At 44.1% G+C, this 25,065-nt stretch overlaps 1 protein-coding gene across 6 annotated transcripts in view; it reads left to right on the top strand.

Annotated features, from left to right (window-relative positions):
- Positions 1 to 23,454, top strand: part of LOC146199394 (rho GTPase-activating protein 23-like) — a 102,907-nt gene extending 79,453 nt beyond the window's left edge. For 5 of the 6 annotated variants that reach the window (XM_084594848.1, XM_084594846.1, XM_084594844.1 and 2 more), the window contains 3 exons: positions 517 to 859; positions 1,276 to 1,685; positions 16,959 to 23,454. In XM_084594848.1, the coding sequence (XP_084450974.1) occupies positions 517 to 859; positions 1,276 to 1,685; positions 16,959 to 17,551 (1,346 nt within the window). In that variant the 3' untranslated portion in view covers positions 17,552 to 23,454. The remainder of the gene's footprint in view (positions 1 to 516; positions 860 to 1,275; positions 1,686 to 16,958) is intronic. The other variant, XM_084594845.1, reaches the window with a different exon arrangement.
- The last annotated feature ends 1,611 nt before the right edge of the window (positions 23,455 to 25,065 follow it).

Genomic DNA, 25,065 nt, shown 5'->3' with positions numbered 1-25,065 from the left:
ATACAAAAGAGTAACAGATGAAAGTAGAAAATGCACTTCCTGCATAGCATTTTTTACACCTCATAGTATCTACCTGTATATTAAAAATTAATTTCTGATCAGCATTTTTTTTTTCCTCTTGTATGAGTAGACAATAGCAATAATTTTTTTTTTAATATGTCTAGAACTAAATGCTCTGGAAGAAAAAATATTTGCACATTTGAAACCAGCACGAAAAAAAACTGAACACTTCTGCAAAGTGTCATCAAATTTGGGCTGTAAATAACAAAATAACACACATGTCTTTTTGCTTAAATACATTGTTCATCATGGTACCTGCACAGTTAGATAACAGAAGCATGATTTTCAGCCGAAGGTTGATGCGATAAAACTGCACATCTGGACGCAGAAGGAACTTGCTTCTAAACCTAATACACATATGGCATATTGCTGCTGCAGTCGTCTCTGCCATGCCGCCTACAGTGCTTGAAAAGAGATAAACCTTTGGCACACTCTTTTACATCCTCTGCATCGTAGCAGGCAGCAACCCAGAGGTGTCGCCACGAGACCTGGTCTCGTCACTAGTTAGTGCGGCGAACCGCAAGCTGCGCCAGCGCAAGCTGTCCCTCACCGTGGAGAGCATTGGCCCGAGCAGCGGGGCCCTGAAACCTGGCTCACGTGTCAAGGACAAGATCCTGGCATTCGAGAGCAAGGTGGGCGATGAGCCCAGCAGCAGCAAGGCAGCCAGCAACGGCTCTCTGCCTGCTGAGAGTGTCTCCCCGCCACCTCCACCACTCTCGGCTGGCTCCAACAGCTATCCTCCATCTCCAACACGGACTCTGCTTGGATCACCACCCCAGACGCCATCCGTGTGCTCAGAGTGAGTCGCTCACTCTGCACTGGAATTGCGATGCTGGTGATGGAAGGTGCATGGTTCAGGGAGTCTACAAACTGGGAAAACTGGGAAATTCATCTAAAAACAAATTGACCTAGCACAATAACGATTCAGAAACAAGCATTTATGTCTCTTATTTCCTTACATGAGCGATAGCATAATCAGGTAGCATTCTGTAGAAAAGTAACGCTCGCACATATATATGCTGCACCAACTTCAATGATCGTCTGCAAGTTTTTTTGCATTTGTATGCATGGTGCAGCGCCCAGACTTCCACGGGCAGTTTGTGTCTCATTTTTCTTTTTTCCAAATTTATGCACAGGCAGACTTTAAGCTAAGGGTCATGTTATGGTCATAAGCTGATCCATTACACCATCTCCTGTGCATATACTCACACACAGGGACCTGTGCTCATCGTTGGCAAGTGGGAGTGCCTCGCCACGCACCTATGGACAGCTGAGCGCGCTAGCGCAGCAGAAAGTGCGCCACTTGGAGGAAGAAACTCGAGCCCAGCTTCGAGCGTCATCCCGACGCTGCTGGCCGCCACCTGCATGCCCCGGGGGACCTGCTCAGCGTGAGCAGATCGAGCGCGACTGGCAGCGAGCCAAGCAGGAGCTCGAGCGCGAAGACCTGCTAGACTTTTTGGCCGACGAACCCACGGCCTACCTCAGACTACTTGGGGGCAGCAACGGAAGTCAGCAGCAGTCATCACCAATGGCCTTCAGCCCACTTTCCAGTTCTACGAGGGGCTTCTTTCGGCCACCACAGGTGTCTCAAGCATCGCTGACACCAGCACCACCCGGAAACACAGGTCGGTCACGTTTGTCTGGGCAGTGGAATGACCTCTTTTCTTTCCATTCTAATACAGTCTGGCCAGTGTCCTAGGCAGTGTGGTGGTGCATTCTCAATTGGGTCTTCAAAAGCCACATAATCTAAATGTAAAGCCAGCGTCGGTTGTTGCCCTTTGAGTTTGCTCTTTTGAGTTTGAAAAACCAGATCACTTCAGCTTCTTTTGTCTCTATGCCACAGATTGATTTTCTAGAAATCGTTAATCCAAAGTGCAGCATTGCTGGCTTGTATCCCTGTTGTGTGAAGAACATAGATGCCCATTGAGCTGGTGACAGCTAGCTGAATGAGGATAGGTTAGTGCTGCATAGTTTATCGCTCAGTATCCTTAAAGCTTGAATCATATAACCTAGCTGTCATTGTGCCCGTGTGCATTGCGTGTTTTGTTGCCCATATGTTTAAATTTGGTTTTCACTCAGTTTTCATGAGTGTATGAACTGCATCTCCATTGCTGCTAGATCCACATTCACAGCTTCAGCACACTGACCATGAAACAGGATAAAACTCTCTATTCCCTAATCGGCATAGTAATGTCCACATCTTGGGTTTAAAAACCCACTGTTCTTTACATTTTTTTTTAATTACCTCGCTGTCAACGTTTATTCACAAGCATTTCTTTATTAGAACATCACAGCTTGATATTCTGAACTTGATTTGTTTGGGTCATGGGCGAAAGTAGAATTTTTGCACCATGGTAACGCGTCCACTTCAGTTATTGTTTGTGGGCTCATTAGAATGTTGGACAAAAGGTGTCTGCTACTGAACATTTATAAAGGACCCAAGTGGTAAGGCTTTACCCTGTTCTCACCGCAGTGTCTCGTAATGAATGTTGCTCTGGGACGTTAAACGTGACACATACTTATGGCGATTTCCACTGGTCGATCGGAGCTGCGCACCCGACCCGACCTAAAGAGCTACAGAGCGAATCAGCCTTGGTTGACCAGCGTAACATGTAGAGCTCACGGCGGGAACAATGCTGAGCCGGTTTCAGAAGTTGTATCCGCATCTCAGTGGCAAGAAGTTTGCGGTTGATAAATAGGCAGGAATGCGGCCCTCAACAACTTGTTTTCGCACTATTTTAATGCTGCAGACGTTTTTTTATGGACGCACTTCAACATATTCGCACAAAACAAATAGTGAGGCCCAGTGTCCTCTGCCAATGTCGCTGAAACCGCCAAAAGAATCCAGCAGCTTCCGGAAGTGACCGCATCAACGACTTGGACATCCGACGAAATCCGACTCCGGTCGGCGGATTGAGCTAGAGCTTCACGAGCTGCTCCAAACGACCAGTGGAATACGCGCAACCTATCTTGGTTGACCAGTGAAATTCGAAATCGTCATCCTGGAGCAACAAAACATGCTCCGGAGCGACCAATGGAAATCTCCATTAGACCAAACTTGAGATGCCGACAAAAAAAAGGGAAAAAAAGATTGAGACTTTATTTGAACCTTGCTATAGTGAACTGCAAAAGAATTGCAAAATAGCTCAGTATAGCCAAAATTTTTCATAAAACATTGCAAAAAGATGCATGCCGAAACACTGAAATTTATTGGGAGAAAGAGTGGCACTCGTACGGGAAAGTACAACGTGACCATTTTTGTGTGTGTGTGTGTGTGTGTGTGTGTGTGTGCGCGAGCGTGCGTGCGCGCGCGCTTAGAGGCTGTAAAAACAGCGGCATGCATTAGTCAGGTTGGCTTTGCCACAAATTACTATCAGCACACGGCAGTGATAGTCCAAATGCTGGCAAGGGTGTCTTCTTCACTTCATCGCAGTGTCGCATGCAAAAAAGAGTACACTAGTACAGAAGTAACCACCATTTTCATCACTCCATTGACACCTGACCTGAGATAGACCTTGGTTTGTTGTGTTGGGTATATAATATAAACATTACATGTATTCCGTCAGAAATATTTTGGAAGAGTTTGATATTGCCAATCATTTGTAACAACCGTGTTCGTCATGTTGAGGTTCAGCTGTGCCTAATGTGTTGTTCAGGTGATCCATTCCACCTGCTGTGACATGAGTACAGGAAGAAAGAGAATATGGTAGCTTTGTTGACTGCATATATCTCTAGCAGTGTCGAACAGGAGTCCTGGTATTTATCTTAATGCTGCACCTGAATTCGGCTTATAGAACTTGAAGCAGTATGGTAGTGGCTTTACCTTTCTTTTTTTCTTTTTTTTTTTCTTCTAGCTTATTCACAGGCTTTCAGCGTGAATCTAGTTGTTAACGTTCTTCCAGTCTCTTTGTTCTTTCTAGAAATGTTTATTTAGTGGATGCTAGAAAGTTAGTGTGGCATGCCTTTCTGACCTGTATACATGGCTGAAACGTGAGCAGAAAATGAGCCCAAGACCACGTGACCGGATTTATTTGTCACCAGTAGTGAAGCAGGGCTGAAAAGGGCACTGTCACTGCACTGCTGGGACTTCCAAATTGAATGGGCACTACTACAATTTTCTCAGCTCATGGTTGCACATTTAGAGAGCTGAAGATTGCCCGAAAATTTGTCTTACAAATTATTTTAAGGCAGCAGAGTAGGTTCCAAGTGAAGGCAGGCGTAGCAGGGACTCTGCATAGAGCCTGGTAGAAAGATGTGAGATTTGTGAAAATAAACTGTCCGCAGCTAGAATGGGACAGAGTTAATTGGATGAGTATGGGATATCCTGCACTGTACTTGGCTAGGTTGATGATAACAACAGTGGTGGTAAATAAAGTGACATGGTGCACTGACTGGGCTGCTGTCGTGCCATGTGGAAAGACCTGGCATGGCCCATTCGTGTGGTGCTAACACCCTGACCGGGGTGGTGGTGTGGCCTGTCTCTCTCCCCTCAGAGCCGTTTCGCACGCCACAGCGGCCATCTTTGCCGCCGTGGTCACGCGGCATCTACAGCTTGCCCTTTACGGGGGCTGCAGCGTCCTTTCTCTCAAGGCGCCACGCCAAGTGGCCTTTTGTGCCCAGTTGGTAGACAGCGGTGCGTATCGGCATGTGCACAGTTTGGTTGGTGCCATGATGGAGAATGCCAAGGTGGTGTGTGCGTGTGGCTTGCTAACTGCTTGTATCGCTAGCTCATGTTTCCATGTAGTGCTTACTATATGTTTAATATTGGAGCTTCCCAAGGAATAATTCCTGAACTAGCATCAGCGCTCAGTATCTGTTGCATTAATTGTCAACTAGTTGTCTTAATACTATCTACAATTGTTATTGCATCAAAATATGAACAGTGTTAAGGATAAACAACTGGCTATATCAGTCCCAAGATAATAGTAGTATAAATTGCAACTCTAATTGAGTCTTGAATCAATTGGTTCAATATATATAGAATATTGATTAGTGCAATATGTTAGGTATTAAAAAAAAAAAAAAAGCTTACTTAAACTGGCATGAAAAAAGTACAGCAAGAGCATATTCTTCTGTAAATTACATCTTAGAACTTGCAACTTACACGACATTAAAGCCTACAACAAGCCCCCCTTGGCACAAACAGTGGACTTTGAATTTGAGAGCTGCAGTTCATTCAACTGTGGTGTTTCAGATTAGGAATGGCAGTAACACAAAACGGGGTTCACTTGTGACGTCAACTTACACGACATTAAAGCCTACAACAAGCCCCCCTTGGCACAAACAATGGACTTTGAATTTGAGAGCTGCAGTTCATTCAACTGTGGTGTTTCAGATTAGGAATGGCAGTAACACAAAACGGGGTTCACTTGTGACGTCAACTTTCTTGCTTCCGAGAGGTCTGGGTACTCTCTTGGACATGAACTGTGACTCGTGCTGCAAGCTTCTTGGACCTAGTTGGTGCCTATGTGCTGTCCTTTGATTAGGTAAATCGGAAATATGTAATTTGTTCTTCCAATTGAGCTGATCGGGATAGCCTAGTGTATGGTTGAGTGAGAGCAAAAGCATCAGCAGCTTTAAAGTCTCAACGTGAGGTCTTCGAGTTTAGTGCTTGACTCTCACCCAGTGTCATGCTCTCAAGAGGCCTAATATATATATATATATATATATACACATACACACACATGAAAAAAAAAAAAAGTTTCTGTCTATGCGTCCGTGCCTATTGAGGGCTGCGGGAAGACCAGTTCTTTGTGACCAAACCCATTTTGTGGCACTTGGTATAAACAGAGCACTTTCATTTATTGTGTTCTTTACAATTTGTTTTTTGTTTTTTTAAAGAAAATTTTTATAGGTACTCTGAGGGCAAGTGTGTGCATCTATATTGTTCTGAATCAAAATTGGCTCTCTGGAGCTTTTCGGGTATGTTGCTTGTGCAAAGAAGCCTGTCTACGCTGCCATTTACTTTCAAAACTGGCCGGCAATCTCCACCTGTAGTTGTAATTCTTTTCTAGCTAACAAAAGCTCTGTTTTAATTATTGGTCTCTAACATTGTCATTGGAACAGTGTCCCTATAAGTTACCTTTGCCTTTGGGTTCATACACCAGAGACATATTCAAAATGCTATAGTCTAATAAATTGATATATGTGTATTGATATATGTGATATATGCGTGTAGTCAGTGTGATATAGCTAACAGCACGTTCTAAATGTGACCACCCTTAATGCGCCAACAAACTCGCATTATTATTGTGGTACGTCAGTTCTAGCCTTGCATTGCACCCCTCTTAGTTGCTGAATGTATGAAAGGTCTCGTCATCTCAGAGCATGCATTTTATTAAGAAGCAGGACAGATTTTCTGCTCTTGTTCGTGTTTCAAAGTTTATGTCTGGCATCATTTACAACACCCCGGTGGAAACACACTTAAAAAAGAAAGTTGCAGTCACACATGGAAGTAATTGTATGGCAACTTACTTAAACTGTCGTCAGCGTACCCTTCTGCACACACTTCTGTGATATGCACCCTGGAAACACTACAAGGTATAGGGGGTATTCATTGACGCGCTGTGCGTGGTGCATTGTGGGTAATTGAGGCACAGTGGGCCATTTTTGTGTCCACGGAACGAACAGGGCGAACGTATGTATCAAGTGCTGTCGTGCGGTTCTACAAGCAGTGACACCCACAGCTATATGTTGTTTATTGAGCTATCGTAGACTGTAATAGACGCGTGCACAGTGTAAACAACGGAAGCTGAAGAGCTGCGCGAAAGACCTCGGCATTTTAAGGTTCCGGAAGTACACACGAACAACTCCACCCGAACGAGACACTTCCCCGAGATGCGACGCCAGGTATGGCTGGCACAGCACAACCGCACAATTATCATGGAATATGAGAAATGTATGTCAAAATGGGCTGGACTGGAATCTTCTGAATGTGCCCTAGCAGCCAGCTCTTGTCACTATATCTGTGCACGACTGTTCTTCACGCACTCGGAAGACACATTCTCGGTAAAAGAGCAGCGCGGCAATGTATCGCTTGCAGTCATGTGCATGCATTCAGCGCGCCGCCAACACCTCCTCGTCGTGTTTTGTTGAAATAAAATCATTCAAAGAGGACTCGCTAAACTTGTGTTGCCGTACTTGCCTCATTCGATCAGAAGTTGGATGTTTGCATCGTCTGTGTCGGCTGCTAATCAAAGCAGACCGCATGCAGATTCGGCGAAGGAACGTAGGCGGGCAGAGTTGTTTTGCAGAAGGTTTGAAGAACTTCATAAACAAATTTATCTCTAATAACAAATCAAGTTTAGCTTGGCCAAAACTGCGCTATATTTCAAGACTTTTGTTGCAAAAGGTTATTTCGAGCCCGTAAGGCAACGAGGTGGCGCTACCGGTGTCATCGCTGTGGCGTGTGGCAGCGGTTTCTTATGCTTCCTTGCTGCCACAGACGATGCAAAGATTCGACTTCTTCTGATCGATTGAGGCAAGTACACCAAAAAAGTTTAGTATAAAAGATACTGACTACTAAACGCCATTTCTATGCAGAATATCAGCTACAAAAACTCATCGGTTTAGTTGGTATAAACGTTGGACGGCACGCACATTGCACAAAGAGCGAGTTCGTCTGCTTCAACCGCGGCTCTTAACCCAGCCGATTGCAACTTAGTTGCGTTCTTCGAGTGGTCAGTAGGCTTGCGATTGGTTTCTTGCGATGAAGCTCGTGTGTAGAACAAGGAATTCACGAATATGTCGCACATATTTATGCGGGCACAGGCCGACGCTTACTGTGCAGTTGCGCATATCGACTGCACACGGGTTGGTACCAAAGTTTTGTTTCGTACAGGTCTCTGTCCGCATCGCGCCCACTTTGCTGATAAATCGAACTGTCACTCATGATACCGATTGAGTTTTCATAACAGCGGTGCTGGCATGAGGCAGAGTGACAGTCCAAACGGACGCTCACGAAAAGCTAACCTAACCGCCGCCCCGTACTAGTACTAGTCAAAACAGGACGCAAGTATGGCGTCGGCTGCATACTGACGTCAGCTGTGACGTCATGTGAATACCTCCTATATCTAGTTTTAAATTCTGTTCTCAAGAACAACAGTTGTGACCACGAAAAGGCCAAGCAGCTGTTTCAGTTGTGTGTTACTCAAGTGCTGAAAAGGTGTGCATGCATGTGTTTTTGTCTTTCTACAAGTAGCCTCCCTGCCGACATGCTTTACATTGCACGATGTGTGCTGCGATGGCGTTGAGAAAGTTTCTTTGCACCTGTTCATTTACTAATATTAGTTCAACATAATGAGAGAATTCTTAGCATATAGTCTGTGCAGATAAAACACTATTACTTGCATAGTTGCTCTTGTTTTAAGCTCCCAAGCAGGAACATTTGGTACAGCTCTTGCAGACACGCATCATCTTCTGCTATCGAGAAGAGCCATAAAATTTCTGTGTGTACTTCATATCTCTAATTTTTCAAAATATAACGTGAATTGTTTTAAAAACTCGGAACTAGCTCACACTGCACATCTCCATGTTTGTGAGATTGCAGCAATATTCTTTCTGTTAAACACGTTTATACCCACTCAGTTATTGCCTTACCGTTTGAAGCTTTTTTCCACAATGTAAACTCGGCTACAGTGCCCTTTACGGGAAGTTCTACCATCTCGGAGAAGAAAGAAGTGACCACATCAGACAGCACTTTGCGGATATGTCTAGAGCTTTTTGATGTTTGTTTTTATTTCCCATTCTGGAAAAGTGACTCTTTTATTCTGGGCACAAAGAACGTCCCTCCCGTTTTATCAAGCACTCATCACTAAAAGATATTCATAACAAGGCCCTAAACCCTTACCCAAAATAATTCCGAAAAACGTACCAAAATTGCCATTTTTTTTTTTTTTTCAGATGTAGTCATAGATATTTCATATAATTCTGATTCTGAAAATATACTACTTTATTGGTTAACAAAAATTTTATAAAGAGAAAGTTGGTCTTGAGGGCAACTTTCCCCTAGTGCATGCCAGCCATAGTAATGGGCTAGAACATACTGAAATACACCGAATTTATTTGATTCAACGCACTTTACATGCTGCAATGTGCTTAAATGTTGCTTCATTCTGACACAAAGTTCTATCATTAGCAATCTTAACTTTGTGTGATATATCTCAAAGCAGGGTATTACACAAGGTCGAGAGTGATTGTTTGCAGGCTTAAAACAAGCGCTAAAAGCACGAGTGGTGTTTTTTTCTTCTTCATTTGTTTTTTATTGACGACTATCATTCTGCTGTGTAAGTTTTGAAAATTTCAATCAACGCAATTTCTGACCATAATTCGTCTTTGCTGGACAACCCGGGCTGGACTCAATGGACTCAATGTGTCTTGACTCAATGTACTCTTGACAACTACAGTTCAAAGTTGGTGGTTAAAGGGTTAAAGCACACAGTGTGGTAATGGTACGGTGGGACTTCGAGCTTATCTTCGTACAGTCAAACTCTGATATACCGAACCCGAAGGGCATTGCGAAATAGCACGCTATATCAGTAATTCAGTACACAAAACTTGCCATCAGATGAGCTCCTCTGTGAAGAAGCATGAGTGCAGTGTACTCATGCTTGCAGCGTGCTTGCGGCGTGCTTATTGCAGCAATATGTTGCGCGCCAGCATGATGGCAGTCCACTGCTCGCTGCGGGTGCAGGAACCTATGAGGCGCACTCAACGCGGCGAGCACCAGTTGCGCTTGGCATCAAAAAGAAAAGCGCGCTACGCTAACTTCTATATGCCACTCCGTGGGCGTCACCGTGCACTCCAAATATTTGATAGAGACAGATCGAAGCACCAGAGTTCATGTTGCTCACACCTTACATCTCGTGCCACGTGGCACAAGTGCCGTCGGACTTGGTGTTCTCATCAAAGCTGCCTCATACAGTGCTCTGGGCAAAGCCACCTCTGATCATAAGAGGTCTAATTCGGTTACTGGCACATTACAAACACAATATAATAACTCTGGTAAAACGGTGCAGTTTACACCTCAAACACTGAAACAGGCCACACGAGCGAAGCCACATAATAGCCACCACACGCAGGGGTGTAAAACTTCCTATACCTCCCAGCGGCCACGAATTACAAACGTTAGCGCCAAACTCTCTTCGTAGCGGGAGGGGGCGCGTAAAAAATGGACTTGACGGGGGAGGCCATATAGCGGAGCGGTCCAAAAAAACTGCGCTGAAGGGGGTGTCGGTAGGTTGCTTCAAGTAGCGCGAGTCGCGCTCGTGTGCACTTGCTCCCAGGAGAACACTCTGCCCACAGATTTTCTACCGCACTTTACTATTCCTGCTGTGGCGCGATCAGCTCACGGCAGGAACAGTATGATGGAAAGAAAAACCACAGGCACAGCATTCTCAAGGGCGCAGGTGCTCGCGAGCAAGCGTACCTGACTGCGGCAAGAAATGGCACAGAGAACAGATATCATTTCCTTTTTTTTTTTTATTAACTGCACATGAAACAGACATTGTTAATATAAACAGCGCAAACAGGAAGACACAGGACAAGATAAAAAGAAGCCACAGAACAAGCGCTTGTCCTGTGGCTTCCTTTTATCTTGTCCTGTGTCTTCCTGTTCGCGCTGTTTATATTAACAATGGATGTTTACCAACTCGCCCAACAAAGTATCTTGGTAAACATGAAACAAAATGAAAAAGTGTGACAGAGTATCACACCCGCACGCACGCACGTGCACACACACATGCACGCACGCACACACACACACTTTACATGGCCAAAAGTTTACAGTAGTTTCCTTCGCTAACATTGTAATCTTGCATGTTTGCTTTATCAATACAAAAGAACCCAGTTTGTTGGCACTGCTTGTGTCAGCATGTGCACGGTTGATGTGAAATTACATAAATGATACACATATTCATTCCACGCATTCCATACCAACAAAGCAATGCAGAAATATGGAGTAAATGCATGCATTCTAGTATACCTGGTGGTTGGTATTTGATGCAAGTAATCACATATCACTGTGCTATACATAACCAAAATACATGATTAAAAATTTACACTGCCCTTCCTGGAAGAACCATTGCCTTCGAAACTCACTTACGCCTCTCCACTGCACATGAAGGTAACAAGTTGAACACCAACCACAGCGGCTGTCTCGGACTGTAATGGCCAGCACAATCAGCAGAAGAGATGGGTCCATAGAACTGGAGCTGCACGCAGATAAGTCTCTCGTCTCACGAAGGAGCAGAGAGCCAGCAGGAATGAAATGCACAGTGTACAAAAGCCGCAAAGAACAATCGCGACTTTGGCCGATAAGCTAACGCGCAGAGAATTCACAGTGCTAGGCTACACAGGCAACCGATGCAGACTTTGGTTCAAATTCGAAACGAACAGAGTCGTAATGGTTGCAGCGGTTCCCACGAGGGCGCAGCCACTCAGTGGAGTCGGCAGCGGCGTCAGTGCGAGGGGAAAATTTAAGTGCTAGGGAGGTTTCTTCCTCCCATGTTTTGCGCTTTCGATTTCACCCCCGTGTGTAAGAAGGTTCGGCGAATTAGACAGGACGGAAGTGCCGCTGAGTTTCCGCGGCCTGCCACACGCATGCACCAAGACAAATGGAAAAGAAGGCAGGTAGTTTGAAACACTGAGAGGGGCCACGGGGGCCCCACAGTCTTAACTGATAGTCATTTGTGCGGCTTTCTGGAAATGGAAGGGGTTTCTCAAAGCCTTTTTGAGGCACTTTTGTTTCCTAACTTACTTTTTTTTAAATATAGTACATGATGCAGACTTGTTCATCACACTTATTTTTATTTATTTTTTTGCGCATTCATTAAATTGACCCTAGCATTGCAATTGTAACGGCATTACATTCGGGTAAATATGGCAGTTGCAGTTGGTCTTGATCATCCAAACACAAAGGGAACTAAAGGTTTTTGAAAAAAATTACTTCCTCTCTCATAGTCAAGAGTAGATGTATGCATGAAATGGTTATGGGCATAACATGTTGTCGGCAAGGGTGAGCAATCTTCTGCTGTGGCGTAAAATTTGCAAAATGATCGCTTCCTGCCTCTCCTTTTATCAGGCTCCATTCCTCGGTTTAAGCAGCTCTGCTGTGACGGTGATGGCAATTAAATGCAGAATGATGCAGAAGCCTATGCTACACTGCCACAAAGAGACAAAATTATAGAAGCAGCGCTTTCGAGTGCTCCTCAAGCATGTGTACAACCATCGGCTAAAGAGGGAAGCGCTATGAGATGGCGCCGCAGCGCAGTTATGGATTTGATTCCAAATGCCTGAACGTGCTTCAAACGGCTGCCACCTGTATTGTCGACATCGGGTGGTGTTCTACATGTGGGTGTGTGACACCATGCCGCCATCCTTGGGGAGGGAGCGGAAGCCATAGAGAGCGGTGAACTTGCCTCATTAAATCACGTTCTTTGACTGGACGTCCACGTCTTGGTGCCCGGATGTTTGCTCTCAGTGTTGGTTCGTCATCACATCAAGCTCACCGACAATGGGAGCTAAAAGGATTTCATGCTTTAATATGAAGAGTTTGATTTGACGAGAGCCTTCTTAAAAAAGTACGCTTGATTTTAATAGGCTCAAGAATTCAGTTAGAATTAACTGGCACTTTAAATGGAGTGAACTCGAAATAACAAGGATTCATCATATCAGCAGTCTTGTTAAGGCAGCCGTTTTTGAACAGTTAAATAGTGTTTTACATTGACTAGCAATGGTTGTGCTTATTGGTCTCAAACCTTATATGCAGTTCATATTCTCTTTTTTTTTTTCTTAATGGAAAGTCACATGTGTCTCCATGTCTTAGTCTGAGGGGTCGAATATTGTGTTTGAAGGTTAGAAGGGAGGCATTACTGCTAGCTTGAGGCCTTTGGTTCAATTTTCGATCGATTTGAGTATATCTCACGAGTGATCCTGGCTTCATGGCACAGGTGCTGCTCTCGGCCTCCTAGTGCATTAGCTACAGAAGCAGCTATGTGTGAAATGCATATGTTCCACTGCTTCTTCGGTGTTTCCTGCATGAGATCTAATTTTTTAGCAGAAAGCTGCATGGCCTAACTGTCCACTCAACAGTTTGCACCTGTTTGGATTCCTGATGCAGCTTTAATGATGGCACTGACAGTCTGTGTTTTGTGAATAATTCTTTAATGCACTGCTTTAAAATTGCCAACTAAGCCTGGTTTTAGTCTGAACAGGGCTTATTGCAGTGTGTGCATTTTTGAACAGAACACAAGTTTCATTCTCGGCGGTGTTTACTGTGGAAAAAATAAATAAATAAAGAACTGCCAGTTTTGCTTATTCTTGTGTATCAATTGGCATTTTTTGCTGCACATAAGTCAACCTTTTTTAACAAAAAAAACTGCCAAGTCAGGGATTTAGCCTATACATGGAGGCAACCTATTTTTGAGGTCTAAAGATAGTTTCGACCGAGCCACGAGTAGTATGCGCCTCATGCTGGTATTGTTTCTAGCCCTATGTGTGCAAATCGTTGTTTAAAATAATAAATTCGTAATTTGTATGCGGATCTATTCAGTTTGCAAAAATTTTAATTGCCTTCCCTCGGTCACAGTAGCGGTCATTTCTCCAGACAAGAAGATAGCATGACAGCAGACTTCCAACTGCTTCCGCAGTGCAGTAGCGGAAGCTGCATAGGAAAGGTCCTTAGAAGTGTGCATGGCACAAGAAACTGAAGCTCAAAACCATTGGCAGTTCAGTTTGTCGCTAGTCAGTTTGGCCATACTCAAGTACGGTAGGTAGAAAAGGGGAAAGAAAGGATCGCCATTAATTTTTGAACATTTATTGCTTTGGTTGCTATGCACAGAAATGCCATTTTGTGGGAATCTAAACAATGAAGTGCAGCAGCAGCTGGGATGGGAGAGGCCAAGCACAGTTATTAAATGTATATGTCGGCTATGCTTGATTTTTTTTCTTTTGGCAGCAGTGGTTGTGAGCTGAGGGTTAACCTCTATTTACAATAGATGGCAGCAATGCGCTTGCAGTAAACTACAGTGAAAGCTCGTTAATTCAAACCTCAATGTTTCGAATTTTCGGATAATTCAAACTGCTCTACTTGGTCCGGCTAAACTTCTTAGAGGTCTGCGTACAGAAAAGCTCACTAATTCGAACCGAGCCTGCTTCACTACGGATGATTCGAACTGTGTGCCGCCGCCTCTGGGCAGCCTGGCTCTTAGTACGTGGCCAATGAAACGCTCCCGCGATAGGGCGGCATAGTTACAATGGTGTGCGCATCCAAAATGGAGACAGAGGATAAAACCAGGTAAAACCATGAAAGAGTGGGTAAAGCTTAAATGGCGCCACAACCAGCGCAGCGACCCACGGTGACCGAGGGTAAAGGAGTGGCAATCGTGGCATCCAGCTTGGTCGTGGCGGCGGCTGCTTGCTGTCCTTTCTGTGCGGCCTCTGAGACTTGCAACTAAAAGCTCTAATTTGACCCCCATTAATTCAGAAATACGGATAATCATTTCTGTCGGCGCTTTCCCAGCCTATATTCATGCTATGGGCATGGGATGGGTGCTACGGGTCTCGCTCCCATTAGACCAACCCGCACCCGTTAGACAACCGCATCCGGATATGATGGCGCGCCACTACGATTTACTGGCGTAATGAACCCACATTTTTATTTATTTGATTTTTTTATACAGCAAAGGTCCAGCAAAGGCCCATCCAAGCTACTGTCTAAGGAAATTTTCGTGTCATTGTGGTAAGCAAAAAAACACCAGGCCTTGGAGGTGGTGGGGACCGTTTGGTTCAAAACTGTAGTCTAATCGCTGGCCACACGAGGTTCGGATCGGTGTTAAACTGTTTTTTGGGTTAATGCACACAAAATTGTTCGCCCCGCCGGGGTAGTGCAGTGGTAAGACACCCGACTACTGTGCCGGAGTGCCCGGGTTCGAACTTGACCTCGGCGGCTGCGTTTCAATGGAGGCGAAACGAAGAGGCGTCCGTGTACTGTGCGATGTCAGCGCACGTTAAAGATCCCCAAGTGGTCGAAATTACTCCGTAGCCCTTCACTACGGCTCCTCTTTCTCTCTTTCCACTTTCTCTCCCACCTTCCTCCCTTCCCTTACGGCGCAGTTGAGGTGTCCACAGAAAACAAGTGAGACAGTTACCGCGCCTTTCCCTTCCTATAAATCAATCAATCAATCAATCAATAAATCACACAAAATTGCTTGTCAAGTCGAGCTTTATCATGCGTGAGGGAGTCGTGCCGACAACTTCTGGTCATTGAAACCCTAACGGGAGCATAACTTGCGGTTCGAGAAAAGGAAAGGAGCATCTATCTGTCACACTTCTTAGTGGACACCAGAGCTGTGCAGTAAGGAAAGGAGGGAGATGGGAGTCGAAGAAAGAGGGGCTGTACTGGAGGGCTTTGGAATTTCCGTCAAAACAGCGCGGACTTCGATATAGTCACGGGGACGTGCAAACAGCGCAGACGTCAGAATAGCAAAAATAAATAAAAAACCAAATGCAGTTAGAACCACCGGGTTTGTGTTTAATTATATTAGGAATATGTAATTAAGACTTTATATTTTGGATTGTATACCTTTACAGTCCAAGGAAATTTTTATGCCGTTGTCGTAAGCAAAAAAGGCCAGTCTTTCGAAAGGGGTTGCCATCTTTCGAAGCCCTCGTGGGTAGTGCAAACCGCATAATGTACGATAACGGCGCCTACAAACAATACGAATCACGTTCCTTCTCCCCACGTGTATTTCCCTGTAGATTACGGTTGCGTAAGCTACTCCGAGTGGAAAAGTACCCAACAGCACAGAAATCACGTAGTGAGGTCATCACGCTTTCATATACAACAGAGACTGGTCTAGCAACTCTTTCTGTTCATTCCAGGCTACCATGGGTAGACTACAGAAAGTAAATACATCAGAATTTGTAGAGCCACATGTGTGAATTTTCAAGTGACATCGCAATGGGTAATTGGGTGTCGTTTAACAGCTTCACTGTCCAACCAGCTGCAAAGCGTGGATTGGAGACGCATTTTTTTTTTTCTTTTTAATGAAAAATTTGTCAGTTTGAAGGAAAGGTTCATTATGCAAAAAAACTTGACAGATTATTATTTTTTTGTTTTTGTTTTTTGCGAGAGTCCTGCATCCTTTTATCCATTGTCATCAACAAAAGAAATACGCTAACAGCCACGATCATGATACCGGCTTTTAGCATCGTTCACTTCAAAAGGCGCTTGCGACTATCACGTGTTCCAATGATTTTGTGGCAGTGGATGGGGCCTGCCCCTATCGCGGCATGGTAAAGCGAACATGGAAAACCAGGTTTGCGCAACCGAGCAAGCCGAGCATGTCACCACCGGCACTTTTGTCAAGGCCACTGGCACACTGACAATTTGACCCCCTCTCCCTTTACAGTCACCACTAGAGCTAACATCAATAAACCTACCTTGGTGTTATCACTGCACAGAATCTTGGTGCAATGCCAAGAAATGCGTGTGAACTACGACAACGAAGGCACTAAACAGGGACGCGCCAATGACTTGCGCTTTTTTTTTTAACCCTCAGCGGCAAATGTGAGATGGGTTCATTACGCAAGTTTTTTGAAGGCCATTCAATAATTCGAGTTGTTTTCCCAGTCCCGTGAAGTTGGAATTAACCAGCTTTTACTGTACTTCTTTCTCTAAGATGTGACCGCATGAAATTATTGAAACAACACTGTGGAGTGTCTTAATGCATTGAAAGGTTAGTTAGCTTGCTGCCTGGGAGCATAGAAAGTTTACTGAATTGCATTTTTCTGGAAGCTTTTTCCAGCTTGCACCTTCACTGCAAACACGGAAGATTGTCACAAACAGCTCTCTCTCTTTCTGCTCTCCCCCTTCCCCTCCTTTTTTTTTTTTTCTGCAGAACTGCACGAAAAGGACTTTCATATGCCCGTTGCCATTGATGATGTTCAGACGCCTGGTAGCTGCGCAGAGACATTCCAGCAACAGTACACCAGCCCCTCTCAGCAAATGGAGTCTCCGTCCAGCCAGGCTTCTTCACAGCCGCCCGCAAACCTCTTTGACTCTCTGCACGAGAAAGAAAACATCCCACAGACCACGACATTGGCAGCGGCATCATGTGGCAATGCGGTGACTTACCGTTGCAAGAAGCAGTGCTTGAATGGTGCTGCAGCAACACGTTATGCCATCTATCGTGTGGATGATGAAGCTGCAGGCGCAGGAGGACGGCCGCAGCAGCGGCACTCTGAGAATGGTGTGGTTGCTGCATTGGTCAGCCGCCTGGTGGAGGGCGAAACGGCACCCGTAACAGTGGGCGGCACGCGTCGGCGGCCCTTGTCCTCCATGGGACTCCAGCGGCGACACACCATTGGGAGTTCACGCGATGTGAAATTTCATCCGTTTCCGTCAGTACGCAAGGTTCCTAGTGGGCAGCGGACAGATGACGGGGTTGAGTGGAAGCGGGCTGCAAGCTTGCGGGTGGCCTCACCTGTCTGAGGTGGAGGTTGTGGTGACGCTGGGTGGACACGTTGGGGAGAGGGACGTGCCAGGCTTCCTTTGTCAGGAGATGGGCCATCAGCATTGCAGAGATCACCAGGGCTTCTGGTACACCAAGCAGGCTCCACGGTGCGGTTCGTGCCTCAGTAATCGAGCATATGAGTGAAGGAGCACAAAGATCACAACCATGCAGACAAAAGAGTCGCATCTTAATATCACAGCATTTCCCATTTTAATGTCAACTACTACAGATGCAAACATAAATGTGTGCAAAGAAATAACATTTGCTTGATAGTAAAACACTGATGATTAGCGGTCTATCGGAGTAGCAAAGCGAATATAAGAGAAGCACATGTAATCAAGGGTGACTGAGAATCAAGTGACAAGATGAGCTAAGCTTATTTGCTGGAAATACATTTCATAGGAAAGGAAAGGCACAGTATCTGTCACACTTGTTCTGTGGGCACCTGAACTGCAGCACAGAGGAAGGGAGAAGGGTGGGAGTGAAAGTGGAAAGAGAGAAAGAGGAGCGTGGGGGGGTGGAGGGCTAAGGAGTAATTTTGACCACCTGGGGATCTTTAACGTGCACTGCACAGCACACGGATGCCTCTTCGTTTCACATCCATCGAAATGGAGCCGCCGCCGGTCGGGATTGAACCCGGGAACTCTGGCTATGGGTGACTCAAAGCATAAATAACAAGGGATCATTGCGAGAGGCCTTCTTTGGCTCGCAGTGGATTCAGCTCTGCTGCTGCTTCTGCTGATGATTATTACTATTATGATGAAAAGATGTTATGGTAAGAGAGGTAACTACAGAGGTTTGCTATTAAATGAAACAGTGCATCTTGTCAGGCTATTCATGAAGAATGAGAAAACTGTGGCCTATGGATAAAGTTGTATCCAATACTTTGTCCACCGCTCATTGTTTTCCAATCGGCAAGGTACAGGGCTAGTACAAAGCAAAGCAGGCAGCCCTCTCTCTCTGTCTGTTCTCTGCCTGATTAGCAGAAATGCTTCTACTGTGTGTAGTGTAAACCATCTGAAAGGTAATGTGAGTTTAGGAGGCATTTAGTAAGGAGCAAGTGCTGATTATGAAGTGAATGTTTGAGCTACGACAAAAATGTTTACACGGAAGCTTTAACCTGCATATGGACTCTGAAGTGCTGAATATAGTATAGTAAGGTTAAAGATCAACGACACTAATATTCAGCGACACACAGTGGGACCCAGAAATTAAGCAGCTCCTGATAAATTCCTGAAATTAAGAGGCGATCTCCAGATGTTCTATCCAATGCTCGATTTCAGGGCACAAATCGCTTGCTGCTGCCTTCTGAAACCAAAGCCCAGCCTGTACTGTTCTGGCCCTAACAAGCGTAGAAACACGAGTTACACAATCTGTGGAGTACATGTCGGGTTGCCTAATGGACATTTTGTGTTCAGTGTACACAGATAATGTTGCAAGCATCCGAGCTTGGGTGCTTGTAGCCCAGTGAGATCTCCCTTGTTTATTGTCCATATCGTCTCTCTCTCTGGTTTCACGCACAGCATTTTCTTTCACCTCTGTTCTTTGTCTCAAAGCATCTGCTTTGGAAGGTGTGTTCATATCTGCTCTAAAGTTCCTCACACTGTTGGGAATGAGGTGTTTGTCTAAAAAGGTGACTTTTTTTTTTTTTTTTTGAGTTATGTGGTATTTTCTGGTAAATTATCGTCTTCTCCTATGGCACATAATGCTGCTGTCCATGGCACGCACTTTGTTCAAGGCCTCACAAGCCATATGCGGCGCAACGGTGCCTTTTATTTACACGTTCTGCATTTTTATAAATTGTGGAAGCTTTTTTTTAGTTGCACGCTTCATCAGCCTTGAGTTTTCTGACTGCAAAAATCTGTCCCTTTGTTTCCAGCAGCGGACTTCTCCAGGGGATCAACTCGTAGCTGGCTTTCAGTTGAAACTTATGACGTAATTTAAGTTGCCAAACAAAATGGCTATGCCTGTAATAGAATTGGCATTTTCTCGCTGTGTATATAGCCAAGAGAAAAAAAAACAAGGATGCCATGTCCAAACTGTTTGTCTGGCATTGCGTTTGCCTGGCAGCATCAGTTGACAGAAACCACTAGCGTCAGTCATTGGGGAGCCGTTTCCGGCCAGCTGGTTTTGTGTGCCTTTGCCTTCCCCCTTATTAGTTTTTCTGTCGTGTATAGATCTGCCCCTCTGCATTAGCATCCTTGACACAATGATCTCATTTGTCAGTCTCTGCTTGTGTCCCAAGCTGAAGCTATTTCCAATAGTCTTTCAAGCACTCTCAGTGAATGTCTGCTTCCGTCCTCATTGTCGTTCTGCTTTTAGATGGCATTAGCCGGAGAAGTTTTTGCTACACTTACTTGTCTGGCAAAAGAAAACTGCACCATTTAAAGCAGGCTGCAAGGTATAACAATTCTAACAAAACTGTTGTACCTTTACTGCAAATTGTGATGCTGTTGTGAACTAATGGTTACAATGCAGAAAAAAACCTCCACAGCCGGTCACTTTCATAACACTGAAATTTGTTGCATATCAGAGAGGTCATAAATGTTGTGATCAAGGAATTGATACTAACAATTCAGTCCATTAGCTAAATTAAAAAGCATAAGAATTGACCTCGGGCATAGCTATAAACGTCTAAAGATGACTTTTCTGAGCTTGCTTAGACGACGCAACTTGTTTATTGGTCTTTTTGAAGGACCTAGCACATACATTTTGGGCTTCAGCTTTTCCTCAGCTTTTCAGATCTGCGTTTAAAATAAACTACATTTAATTAAGTCAAAATCAAACGAGTACATGCAGACACCTAGCGATTCAGTAAGCAATTTACTTGAGAGAATTCAACATGATCACATGATGGATGTGCCAGGGATACAAACCTGCCTACATTCTTTCTTTACAATTATTTTTTGTTGTTAATCCTCGCTTTTGAGTGGACAAGCTGTTATGGAAACTACATGTTAGGTGCTGGTCAGTACTGCAGAGGGTGAATTCATTGCATGCAAGCAGTAAAAGCCGTGAAACTTCAACTCAGCCACGTTTTTCACATAACATTGCTTATAGCTCCTTCTCAAAGTCCCAGCTCTGACAAAACTTGTGCAGGATTTGGTCCAAACCAGCCGCTGTTTGTTTTTTGTTTTTGTTTTTTTTCCTTTGTCCTATCCGACATGCGGCGATGCCTTGTGTATGGCAACACTGTGTCATGCGTGCAAGAGTTGGGTTGACAGCCAAAGCAAGAGGCCACTAAGTATCTGGCTGCTACTCCGCTTAGCCACTGTGCACCTCTCGCCAACACCTGCCATAGCCACATAGGCTTAACTGAGATGGACTTGGAGTAGTCGCTATCTGCTGCGCACCCTGCCTGCTGCCATCGCCGCTGCCAGTGCAGCACCTGTTGTTGTCTACTCCGACAAACTGCTGCTGTGGTGTGCATCTCGGATCCTTTGCGCCTCGCTGCAAGGGCTGCAAGTGTACAGTGTGTGGAGACGCATATATGGGCACGCCGTCTCGAAGATGTATAGCCGTGGTGGTTGCGTGCGGACCGGCAATGTTCTGGTTGGACCTGGAAAGTTGCTTCTGGGCTGATTGTGTGCCGCATTCGTGTCCATTTTGAATGCTGAGGATTCTCTGTCAGTTATCTCTTCTCTGCTCTTGTGCGTATATGCATGTAGGAAATGTGCGAAAATTCAAAGGGCTATCTTCACATCAAGGTGCGAGCAGAACTCGGTATTGGCTCCCTTCCCCCATTCCACCGCATATCCTACACGAGGAAATGGTGGCTTCTGCTTCTAGTGCAATGGTAGGGGACGTGAGGCTTTGTCCGTACTTTCTGTCTGTTTTCTTTTTGCTGTTGCTGCTTTGCAATGCAAAGTTGTCATCATTTACAATGTTGGCTTTGCCCTTGGCATCTAGATGAGGGCACTGGTGATGAACTGTTGGCTCCTTATTCTTTGCTTCCTGTGTTTAAGTGCGATGTGTCCTGGAAATGAAAGATAGAGCGTTAGAGAGTAATATATATTGTAGCTTGGCTATTCCAAAGAGGGGACTATGTGTATGGTGCGTGGGTAAGGGGCTGTGAGTTCTTGGAGGAAAATATTTTGTGTTTTCTTACATGCGAGCTTAGGCAGTTGCTCACTGCACGCATTGAGGGCTGGCAGTTGTGCCTGCCAGTGACATGATAAAGGAGAATGTGCTTCTAGGTCGCTTCGTTTGTGCATGTCACAGAGACTGCACTGAGCCGACAGGAGCTTGCATGCATCATAGATTTTTGTTTTTAGCATCTTAACTCTTTCCCTACTATGCATATTGAACATCATTGGACTGCTTACTATTACTTCACACAACAATTTCGGAGCCTTTTGTGTTGGTTATTGATAGGCTGCACCATTTTACAAGTAATGAAATGATTTAGTGTATTCCTTTTTTTTAATCTTGCAGCGCCATTTTTCGAACGCGTTCCGAAGGTGTGGTAGCATCCAAGTCTAAAACAGAATGTCCAGCTTGAATATGTTCCAAATTTCACGGCCTCGCTTAGTCTGTGGTTCTTTTTATCGACACCCCAAAGAGCAGCAAGTATGAGCACGTTGCTTTTACTGTCAGAATTCGGTTATGAGAGTGATGATGATGGAAACCAGGCTCGAACATCGGCGTCTGTGCACTGGTTAGTTTCGTTTTCATTGTTGGCTTCGTTTTGAGTGTCTAGATTTTTTTTGCACCAAGAATACTATTCAACTTAGAAATTCCTTTTTTTTTTCTCAGATATTGGCTAGTAAGAGGCCGAACACTTTGTATATTGCAAAAAGAAAACATTTTTTGCTTTTCAGGCACAAGTGCATATTTACAAGCTTTGTTCAATTTCTTCGTAAAATTTTGTTTTTGGCAATTTAAAGTTTTCCGTTGTCACATATATTCTGGTGTTCAAACTTACGTGCCTAAAAGCACATTTATTTAGCTTTCATTTCATATGTTGTGTAATATATTAAATCTATTAGCTTTCGCACAAAAAGATAAAAAAATCTCAAAATCTACAGAAGATTGTTATTGTCACGGTAGGGAAAGAGTTAACTGGTTTGTGAGAATTCTACTTTTGTTGGCTTTGTCATCTTTTTTTCTCTCTCTCCGTTTAGCGTGCACTCATGAGTCGCTGCAAGCTGAGGCATTACTTAGTAAATGTTTCTGCTGTTTCGGCGCCGCACTAATGTGATTTGCTCAGATTGATTGCTTTTTGCTGAGGGTGTAAGAAAAGACAAAAATGCAACGCTCACTAAAATTGCGATACAGTCAACCTGGCATTGCAGAGAAAAGGACTAGTGTTTTTTTTACAACCCGTGTCTAAGTTGCGTCTGTGTCTGCTGCGTATTTGGCATTTATAATTTGGAATTGTGCATGAGGCAGTTGAAGCTAAAAAAGATTGATTCTGGGGGCTATGAGCCGTACTGCCTCTGGAAAGATATGGTTTTGGCCACCATTTGTGTTGGTGGTTTTTTTTGCCATAACCTACAGCTGGCAACATTTCAAGATTTTTTATTTTATTTTTATTTTTTATACTCTTCTTCTTTTTTTCTTTTTTTGTGAGGCGGGACAGCTTGTCTAAAGCTCTACTTGAAGCTTGTTTAAGACTTGCTTTTGTTGTTGCCCACTAATTTTCTGGGGGAGGTACCAAGCAGGTGTTTGGCATGGTTCTGCTGTGGCCGTAATTGTGCATGTAGGGAAAGTAGGCATTCAAAGTATTTTCTCCCTTGTGTTTAACATGCACTCTCACAGTGTGTCTCTGAAAGGTGGAATGCAGAGTGTCGAGAACATTGCTTTCTCACTTTGTACAGAGCGTGTAACATTCCAGTTCCCTTACTGCAGGCTCGCCGTGGGTTAAATGTTTTTTTTTTTTTGCTCGCATGGGCAGCTGCGTGTGTCTCCCAAAGCTTGTCATGTACAACAGAGGTCATTGCCTGATCTTCTCCACTGCTGTTTGCACTTCTCCTAATGCAAAGGACATCATTATGCTCTTCTTCAAAGTACACGGAACAGGAACTACTCATTATCTTGTGATGGACAGTGCTTCTTCAGTTTGTTTAAGTTTTTAGAGTTTAAAAGTGGGGAGAGAATAAAAAATAATGGGTAACGCGGTTGTTGATGCTTAGTGTATTTATTCCTTACATTTGTCTGACATGTGCTGTCATTAGGTTTAATAGGATGTGTGCCTGTATGTATATGTGTGTGTGCATGGTACATGCCTGTTAAAAAGCGTGTTTTTTTTTCTCCACTTGCTGAATCTAGTTTTACTGCTGTGTAACATGAGAAATCTCAGTTTAGTGATACAGGCCTGCCTATGACTGTGTTCTGCATTTTTTATTACTTTTATGCATTTGACAGAGCTTGTGCTGTGCATGGTACGTGAAACTGCCTGCTTATTTTACTCCAGTACTTCCTGTCTCTATATTTTTTTTTAGCTGGTGGCAGCGTTGCTGCTGTGCCAGTCAAATGGAACTTGGTGTGATAGCTTTGTTCTCCTCATGTGCGGCTAGTTTACTTTATGCTTCTAATGCAGTACCATTGTCAAACCCATATCTATCTCGGAAGCCAGAAGCACGGAGTGTGGTTCTTTTAGGTCTCATTTTGCAGTGTCGCACAGTAGGCCACGACTCTTTCTTAAGCAAGTTCATTTTGTTTTTCCTCGCTATGTAATATACAATGCACCTATTTTGTAACTTTGACATAATTCTGTTTTAAATGAAATTCAGGCCGCTATTTTATTGTTTCTTACTATGCCCTGGTCCCAATTAGTGGGCATTTCAGTGCTTTTAAAGTTCTGTGGCATTGTAGATAGACAAAGATTTGAAACAGAAGGCTGAAGTCATTATTGCATACTATTTGAGAATCTCAATTTGGATACAGTATTTTCGTTGTCCAAAATACCAGTCATACAAACTTTCATCACAGTGAATGCAGAATTTGTTTTGATCCAAAGCAAAGTATATATCTGAAGTAAATTGTGCATGTGTTTTTAATATTCAAGGAATTTTCATGCTTGTGCAGCTCTTCTGCACAGGCTTTTAGCATGGTGTAGTACATTGATTGCAGGGTATACTTCAGCGAACGTTTCACTGCTTTTTATCATGTTTGATGACGTAGCTTGTACACTGTGATGAGATGCTGATGTGCAAAGTGCAAAAGTCAAGTTTTTTATTTGTCGTAGCATAGCCCCATATAGGTTGATCCTTCCTTTATTTTTCGCATACCTTCTCCAAATTTGATTGAAATGGTGGCTTGCAATGTTTGGGTGGTGCTGTAATGTTTTTCACATTTTGTTTTTCTTCGGTGAACTGTGCTATTCATCCGCATCATCATGTATGGCATGAAAAATGGCTGAATGCTTGCGCCATTGAGTGTCCAGTGCTTTCAGACAGTGTTCCAAAACAATTTAGAAGGATGCAGAGTACAAGGTAGACAGGTATATTTTGAAACACAGATGCAGTTGTACACCTGTTTCGTCTCAAAA

Source organism: Amblyomma maculatum, chromosome 2 (genome assembly GCF_055883805.1).
Source record: "Amblyomma maculatum isolate TAMU_Amacu chromosome 2, ASM5588380v1, whole genome shotgun sequence".
Classification (NCBI taxonomy): domain Eukaryota; kingdom Metazoa; phylum Arthropoda; class Arachnida; order Ixodida; family Ixodidae; genus Amblyomma; species Amblyomma maculatum.
This window is presented reverse-complemented; position numbering and strand designations above follow the sequence as displayed.